Source organism: Lathyrus oleraceus, chromosome 6 (assembly GCF_024323335.1).
Source record: "Lathyrus oleraceus cultivar Zhongwan6 chromosome 6, CAAS_Psat_ZW6_1.0, whole genome shotgun sequence".
In the NCBI taxonomy this organism is placed as follows: domain Eukaryota; kingdom Viridiplantae; phylum Streptophyta; class Magnoliopsida; order Fabales; family Fabaceae; genus Lathyrus; species Lathyrus oleraceus.
The window spans coordinates 357,557,234-357,566,448 of NC_066584.1; the positions used below are offsets into that span (position 1 = coordinate 357,557,234).

Below are 9,215 nucleotides of genomic sequence, written 5' to 3' on the forward strand. Positions count from 1 at the left end.
CATGTGTCTAAGAAAAGAATACTTTGAGACTTTGAAGTTGAGTCAAGTTGGAGTAGTTCTCCTTAGTGACAATGGGACTTGCAAGGTTCATGATATTGGTACAGTCAGACTTAAAATGTTTGAAGATAATGAGTTTCTTATTTACAACTTGAGGTCTGTTCTAGAGTTCAGGATTTTTTTTATACATAAGCACATTTGATGATATAGGCTATTTCACTAAAGTTGAACATGAGGTTTTGAAGATTTCACATGGCAAAGTAATCATAGCTAAATGGTCTAAAATGTGTGGTTTTATATATTTTAGAAGGTTCCAATGTTGTTGTTAATTCATCATCAACTCGTGAAGAATTTCATGACAAGAACAATCAGTGGGATGTAATCTCAAGTCATGGTGGAGACTTGGAGGTTGTTTTAGAGCACTTTAATGAGTTTTACAGAAGACAAGGAATAAAAATGCATGTGATGGTCGAGTTGTCGTTGAGTTTCTAGGGTAAGGATGGTGCCAAAGAAAATTACCTGATTGGCAGGTGTTCATTTACAAGAATATAATTCTGAATACTTATGAAGGTTTAGAGTAGGAAGATCGTAACCTACTTTGTTTTAAAGGCCACTAAAACTTTATCTATTGATCAAATCAAGTCAATTCAGCTAGATGGTAAAGTTGTGGACCGTGTCTTCAATGGATATCAAATATGAAGGAAGGTTTATGAGATTATGGGAGTGGAATCTGGAAGATTGAAGTTCATCATTCTCAGATGTATTACTTTTAGTGAGTTCCATAACAGGTAGAAGAGTAAAGACCCACGAGTGAAGTTTTTAGAAACTATGGAGGATAAGACTCAAATTTAGTGAATGTTCCTATTATAGATACTAGTAGTAATGAGGAAACGATTATAGAGACATCTAATTATCATTTGACTTATGATAAGGTAAGGAGGGAAATTGTACCATCTCAAAGGGATGATTATGCAGGCCTTGAGTTTTACGCGTTGAATGTGGATAGAGGGTTGAAAAATTCAAATAAAGGTTCTTTGTGAAGGCATTTGAAAGCAAGTAGAGTCAAAGATAGTTGAAAAACCATACTTATAGGCTTGTTAGAATACTAAAGAAGAAAAAGGTGGTTTGAAACAAGTGGATGCAAGTGACAAGATCAAGGTTCAATCGTGGCTTAAATTTGATCAATGTTATTGAATAATATTTAATATGGTAGAGATCAATAATATGGTTGATGGATAAATTGGCTTCACTGTGGTTTCAAGTTAAGGTGGAGATTATTGAAGCATACCTTAAAACCTTAAGTGATTAAGGTAAATAAAATTTATGTTGAGATTGCCAAAAATCGAATCAACTTGGAAGTTGACGAAGATGACATAGTCGCGAGGGAGGTTGGCAATAGAGCAGGCTTGGTGCCACTTAGTGAGGATGGAGGTGGAGCCAATATGGCCAGAGGTTTGCATCGAAAACGATGCAATAATGGGTATGGGATTGGCGGGTGGTTTGGTTCTTCAGAGCTCGTGTTTGGTTTTATCGATTTGCATGTATTAGACTTTGTTATTTTAATTCGTGGATTCGTTCATTCATGGGTTATGTTTTGGAATTGTTTTGAATCTGTTGGATTTTAACAATTATAAATAAGTATCTTTTGCATATTTGCTACACAACCTTAAGAACTTTATAGATGAAGACAGAGAAAAGAGCTTGGGAATCCTAGTGGTAATCTTAGAGATACATGGGTAAATTTCTAAAAGAGTGTTCTTGGAATTCGAGAAACCCTTGAAGATGTCTAAGGGAATTGAGAAACACTTCTAAACACATTGGGCTTGTGTGATTCATATATAGAGAGTTGGAAAGATTGAGAAACAATTGAGTAGAAAATAGAGTTTGTTCTTGTAAACTTGGTTGACTATTTTATTATAACTCATATGTAATCATTTGTAATAACTATTGGAAGTATAGTGAATCAGAGAGTTGCTCTCTCATCCAGAGTAGACTGTTTGATCAAACTGGATAAAAAAGTTATAATATTTATTGTCATCACTTCTATCTTATTTTTCCTAGTTAATATGATGTCTTAATGCACACAAAGTTAATTTTATTCTAAAGACCATTTATTTTGGTTACCATTATTCTTTATCCCCACATATCAAAATTTCTGGCGTGATTGAACTCAAAATATCAATTTTAGCGTTTTGGAAAACATGTTCTTCAAATTTTAATAAATTCTTTGGACTTTGAAAAAACTTTGAAAAAGATTGTTACCACTAATAATGAATCATTAAATTTTGGTATAATTTAGCTTCAAGACATTAACTTTGAAAAATATATTTTGACTATGACACTAAAAACTACCATTGATAATTTGGTTGTGGTTTGGACCGAGAAAAGGCCAAAAGCAAAGGTCCAACCAGATGCTAGCCCTATCAAAATAATCCAACGCATAAATTAATCACATATGAGATTCAAGGTAGACTTTTCTGAATTTCACTTTTCCCTATACTCATTGTCGTACCCCAAATTTTGACCATCCGATCTTCCTATTTTTAACACTAACATATAAAGTCAACCCCAATGACCTAATCGGGTTCTATTAAAATCAGGTTAAACTAATTAGACATAGGTTAATATTAGTGATAAAAATTCATCAAATTTTTATTAATTAGACTAGTGAAATAATTTAAGTATTTAGAAATGATTAAGGTTATTATTATTGAAATATTAGGGGATTAGGGTTAATGTGCTTCTTACTATTTATTTTAGGTCTGTTTGGTTTTTCTTTGAACTTAGAGTTGGGCCTGGCCCAAACTGGTTTTTCTTAACTAGGTCATTTGGATGACCCGAGGGTCAACTGGGTTACACCCAGGACCCACCCCCAGAACTGGGTTAAGTATGACCCAAGTCCATCTTCTTCCCCAACCCCAAAACCCTAAGGCGCACAGAAATGGAAATTAAAACAAATCAAAAAACTATAAATCAATTTAATCCAAAACATCCATTTTTTTACATTCAAATTGGGAATTACAAACCAAAATCGGACCAAATACAATCAGTTACAATTCAAACCTAATCTCTATTTCTAACACAAAATCCATCGAAATCACAATTACAATTACAATAATATTAAAAATTTCCTAATTGAATCAATCTAATTAAATACAAAAACCTAAAAATTAACTATAAAAACCTAACTCTAAAGCTGAATCAGGGGCGAAAAAACCCTAAGAGAAGAAATCTTTGTTGTTGCAAACACAATCCATCACCAAAGCTCAAATTAACTTGAGATTAGGGTTTCATATTGAAACCCTAATTCTTCGGAGCTTAGCCTCTTTGACAAGCCGGTAGCACCCCGCATCAAACAAAGAAAAGGAATTAGAGAAAGAGAGAGCAGGATCAACACAGACAAGAGAGGAAAGAAAATTTTCGAATCAATTACCTTTTTACCAGCGAAAGCCACGTCTCTGAGGGTTGATTCTATTTTCTTCTTTATTCGCTTGCTTTTATCTACATATATCATGTGTGGTATGGTAATGTGTTGAAAAATTTAGGGTTCAATGTTGTTTGAATGTTGAGTTTTAGATCATGTGTTTCAATTTTATTGATATGATGTTATGACCGGGGTTTAGGGAAAACCGATATATGGGTCAACCAAGTTTAAAGGTTGATTTAGGGAATATTTTTTATTTCTGGAAAATTTGGGGTTTAGGGTTCATAAGTCAAGGATGAACATTGTTAGGGTTCATCCCTAGGATTCTTCTGGGTTGAGAATTAGGGTTAAGGTTTTTTAGTTCGAGGTTAGGGTTCTTCGGTTTGAGGGTTAGGGTTCTTGGGTGGAAGGGTTTCTAGGTTGATGGTTTAATTAGGTTTCATCTGAAGAAACCAGGTATTAAGGTTGAGGGGTGATCTGGGGATTTTGTTTTAATGTATGAAGATTCTGGTTGAAGTTCAACCAAAATTTGGGTTTGGGGGTGGTTCTGGGCTAGTCAAGGGTGTTTGGGGTTGTGGATGGAGAAGGGTTTGGAAAGAGGAGTAGAGAGAGGAGAGAGAAAATAGAAAAGGAAGTAAGAGAGAGAAATCAGAGTGTGAAATGAAATGGATTCGAAGGAAATCCATTTATATACCCCATAGGAACGCTTCAAATCTAAGACACATGAGGATGCCCAGGTCCTTCGGATGGTCGTACTTTGACTTAATCTGGTACGTGCGTGCCCATCCTTAGAACCGTGTGATCTTAATCATCACCTCCTGATCAGTTAACCCCCTGATAGTCAATTGATCGAATGGTTTGGGATAAATCTGCATTTCCCTTGGCCAGTTCATCCAATGGCTCAAGTTAAGAGTCAATTATTGACTCTCCTAGGTTGACCCATGTATCTTTTGGGCTCGGAAGGGCCAATGAGCCTCTTTTTGATGTTTTTTACACCCCCAATTTCGAGCCCATGACTAACTTAGGTTAAATTGCACCCCCTAGTTTCCTTTTTAGTTATTTATATAATTAATATATATTTAATCTTGTTTAATTAATTACTAATTGGGTTTTGTTAAGTTAATTAACTTTTAATAGTTTAATTAAATTATAACTAGGGATTTCAATATTTTTAATTTCTTTTTTTTAATCAATTTTCTTTCTATTATTTAAGTAATTATAAAATAAAAACTAATTATTTAATTAAGGATTTAATACATTTGTGGTTGATTAATTGGGATTTCTTTGGGATAAGTAAGGGATATAATTTGGGATAAACAAATAGGGGATATGGGATAAACTATTAGGGTTTCAAGGGATAAAAAAACCGAGAATAAAATCAGGGATAAGTGTTAAACTATAATCACCAATTTATTTTCTTAAATAAATTAAGCATTACATATTTGCAAATGATTAAGGGATAAAATCAGTTCAACACACTTCAAACTGTAAGTCCTCTACCCTAGCATATTGAGGCATTTTCTTAAGATCAATTACTTCTCCGCCCCCGATGCATGAGAATTTTCAAGGGATAAAAACAATCAGCCGACAAATTTTTTATACAAGAACTACGGTACTCTGATCTCCCGCCTAATGGGAAGGTACGTAGGCATAGAGTTGTAAACTCTAGAGAGTACGAAAATAAAAAATCTTTTTTGGTCTCCTGTCTATTTTAATAAAATATTCTCTCTATAAATATAGTAAATAATCAAGAATTAGTCGATAATCAAGCAAACATCTGTAATCCCATACTAACCCTAGAATTGAAGGAGGATCCCATTGAATACAATGGAGGTAAGGGGTATCGAGTAACTTCCTCTTACTTAATTGACTCCCGAACCTAGCATCTCACCCTTAGCTTATAGGTTTTATCCTTATTTTCCTATTCCTTAGGAACGAATAAAGGATGGTGGCGAATCTGTCATTTTTCCAGCCGCGAAAGTTGGCGACTCTGTTGGGGAATTCTTATACTTTCCCTAAAGACACTACGCCAAATAAGGGAAAAGAGGGCGCTTATTTTGGCCTATAACAGCGCTTTTAAGCGCCCTCTAAAGTGGCCCTGGCATAGGTAAAGACAGCGCTTTGTTTTCCTGGAGAAAGCGCTGTCTAAAGTGGCCCTCTAAGGGCCACATTATAGTGCGCTTTCAGAAAAAAGCGCCCTCTGGAGTGGTCCATAAAGGGAAACCTTAGAGGGCGCTTTCTGGAAAAAGCGCCCTCTAAAGTTGTCAATGTAAAGTGTTTAGAGGGCACTTTCTGGAAAAAGCGCCCTCTAAAGTTGTCAATGTAAAGTGTTTAGAGGGCGCTTTCAGGAAAAAACGCCCTCTAAAGTTGTCAATGTAAAGTGTTTAGAGGGCGCTTTCTGGACAAAGCGCCCTCTAAAGTTGTCAATGTAAAGTGTTTAGAGGGCGCTTCCTACAAAAAGCGCCCTCTAAAGTGTTAGTTATTTTAAAAAAATTTGTTTGAAAAATAGTGGATATTTAATTGGTAACCTGTTCGCATGCTGCAAAAGTGTAAAATTCATATTGATTTCATCCTTTAATCCAATGTTATACACCATTAATCCATTGATATATACAACATGAATCCATTTATATACAACATTAATCCTCCATATATACAACATTAATATATGATTCTTTGATCAACAATATACAACAACATATTCATGATTTAGTAAAAGTACAACAACAATATACAACATATATACAACAACAGCATACAACAACAACATTCCATACATATATGTACAACAATATACAACCTAGCTATATGATTCTTTGATCAACAATGAATTGACACAATTCATCCTTCATTTCATCCAAATTTGCTCTTGAGTAAGATTTGTATTCCTCAAAGTACTACAATTAAGAGAATAAAACATATTCATGATTTAGTAACAAATTAGATGAAATATCCGATAATATTAAAATAAACCCTAAGTTATTATTCCATACCATTTTTGGGATGTCTATACGATTCAACGCAATGATGTCTCTCATAAATCTCAATACAAAAAATCCGCAATCGACCGAATTATTTTGCTGAGGACACTACACAGAAAAACAAACAATATATATATAGTTAATTTCTTACAAACACTATTATAAGCAAAAAAAAAAACACTATTATAAGCAAAAATAAGATACTTAATATATACCTGAACTCTGATCCAGGTAATGTCCTTCCTATTGCGGTAATTCTTTTTCGTTCTAAATTTTATTATTGCCCTAACAAAATAAAAACGTATATTGAGATCAATCTGACAGACATAATTAAATATACAAATACACACGAATATTTAGGGGAATTTCACTTACGCGTCAACCGTCTTCTTCATATTCGGATATTTACTCCAATCACCCGATAAAGAATCGAGATAATACACTATTAGTCTCGAAAGATCCATAGCAACCAACACCCAGTGACCACTGTAAAATAAAACAAAAATTTAGATGAATGAAAATTTTCTACGTAAAAGATATACATAGATTAGAATGAAATTATTAGAAAGAAAATCTAACCCGTTGCCAGAATTAAACGGTAAAAAATACAAACTGGGTGTAGTATTATCGCCGGCCGCCATGAATCTATCGACTAGATCATTCTTTACGGATGTTGGATTTTTCATTATTAACGTTGCGTTGATACGGGAAGCAGCAATAAAATTGAAACGGTTACACAATTCATTTTCCCGCATCAATGTTACATACATATACCTTAAATAGAAACATAATAAACATTAGACTACTCATTGAAATGTGTAAATAAATTGTTCAACTAAGTAAATTATAGATTGATCGGAGTACCATATGTATGTATGAATGACAGCGATGCCCAATTCGGTGTGTTCAAAAAGTTGTTGGAAGTCCTCCTTTCTAATTATTTCGAAATGAGCAGCTCCGAAAACACCTTCATCAAAATCTATAGTACGAATGGCCCCGTGCATAATATCGGACTCATCCACCATTTTCTCAAGACGCATCATAATTTGAGATTTTGTCCCGGACGTCGTTGGAATATCCTTAGCAGCGCTTTTCAACTTTCGACCGGGAACCTAAAAATTCATATAAAATAAATCATGACTTTTTGTGATGCAACAGAATCGTTGCGTATATAATTCAATGAGTATATATATTTGTACCTCTTTTTGAGATGCAACCGACTCGATGCGTCTTGAAATCCCTTTACCAACTTTATGTGTGGGTCTTGTAGGAGTCTAACATTACCATGTAATAAGGATTGATTAAATATCACAATTGTAGCTGAATTAAAATGTGAATACTAAATATTCATAATCATCTAGAACATATATACCTCGGCATCAGGGAAAATTAGATCTGACGGCCAACCAACAAAGGATCCGACTGCATCTCGCATCAACGTTGTCTCTGAAACAACGTCAGGTAATGGTAGAACGGCGTCCGTATCTAATACAAGGTCAACCGAAACTTTCATAAATCCCACCGGGAGGGGATTATGGTGAAGTAATTCACCCGAAGTATTGTGCACTTTTCCCTTGCCAACCATGCGATAAGTTGGTGACGATAGATACAGCTGACAAGGTGAAATGCCCTAAACCAATAATAAATGTTATTGTTAACGTGTATATGTGTCAAGTAAAAAAGTGCTATTTTAATTTCATAATAAAATATAATTACCTCGGGAAATTTCGGTTGATAATTGATACTAGCTCGGTCACTAGTATCTTTTGCCTCGGAGGCGCACCTTTCCTCTCTATACCTTGCATTCTCGATTTGCAGTTGGAGTACTTGTGCCCTTAACTCCGCCAAGGTCTCCATCACCTCTTTGTTGGTAGGATTTTTTGTTTTTGGTTTTTATTAAAATGACGACGGAGTCACACCAAAACCCTTACCCCTCACACGACCGGAATACTCAGGAATATTTAGTACTCGACTAAGTACGCTCCTGCAATCCTGGACCTCGGTTGAAGGTACGGTTTGGGATAAAGTCTCCTGAAATATTATTAGAGGAGATTAAAAATGAATTATATGTCTAACAAAATTTTCGATATAATTAAAGAAATAATGTTACATATACTTACACATTCGTCATAAACATTTTGGACCGCTTCAACGACAGCCCCATCCTTCCCAACCCGAGCAGCCTTCCATAATACGTGCTCCGGAAGAGATGTTGCGTCACTTTTCTCCTCGGCTAGCTACACATTGAATTAGATTATAAGATCATCAATTATAACATATTGTGACAATGTATAAGCTCATAGCATTTGAATATACTCACAATTCTTTGTTGTAACCGTGCATAACCCGTACGCCCTTTTTTGTACGGATACGCGGGTTTTGATGCCCTTTTCCTATTTTTGTCGCTTACTTCCTGGATAAAAGAGTTTAAGGCATATTAGAACCAAGTAACTTAACAATTGTATAATACCATAATTAATAGACATTACATGGAATTTTTCGTTTCTTCGTTTGGCGACAAAGTTATCCCATTCATCGGCTGAAATAATCTTGGCATACTTCATTGGCCGTTCTCCTTCAACAAATTTTCCTTCCTCATCCTTGAGAAATTTGTTGCACAAAAAGGATCGAAATCCTCGGAGTCTTTTTCCGGCCAATTGAATACAATATTTTTGTCGGCTTTCATCGATGTGAAAGGATCTCTAAAAAACATACACGTGGAGTGTGTTATTATAAAGTAATATTATAACAATATATGGTCAACAAATAGTCAACAAAAAAAACATATAAAAATATATGGTAAGTACCTGTAT

The 9,215-nt window shown here is 34.7% G+C and overlaps 1 protein-coding gene across 1 annotated transcript; it reads right to left on the minus strand.

The window, feature by feature from the left end:
• Window positions 1-6,178: 6,178 nt before the first annotated feature.
• Window positions 6,179-6,931, minus strand: LOC127098684 (uncharacterized). The gene is made up of 4 exons (XM_051037343.1): window positions 6,778-6,931; window positions 6,618-6,687; window positions 6,415-6,510; window positions 6,179-6,318 (listed from the first exon to the last, which is right to left on the minus strand). Exons 1-4 carry the CDS (start codon window positions 6,864-6,866, stop codon window positions 6,226-6,228), a joined length of 348 nt encoding a protein of 115 aa, XP_050893300.1. The 5' UTR covers window positions 6,867-6,931; the 3' UTR covers window positions 6,179-6,225.
• Window positions 6,932-9,215: the final 2,284 nt, after the last annotated feature.

What these genes read in the sequence shown, in the direction of transcription:
- LOC127098684 (XM_051037343.1), bottom strand. Translation starts at nt 6,866, where the DNA reads ATGGATCTTTCGAGACTAATAGTGTATTATCTCGATTCTTTATCGGGT. An exon ending in TTACCTGGATCAGAGTTCAG is followed by an intron (nt 6,511 to 6,617) that starts GTATATATTAAG and finishes TTTTCTGTGTAG; the next exon opens with TGTCCTCAGCAAAATAATTC. An exon ending in GTATAGACATCCCAAAAATG is followed by an intron (nt 6,319 to 6,414) that starts GTATGGAATAAT and finishes TCTTAATTGTAG; the next exon opens with TACTTTGAGGAATACAAATC.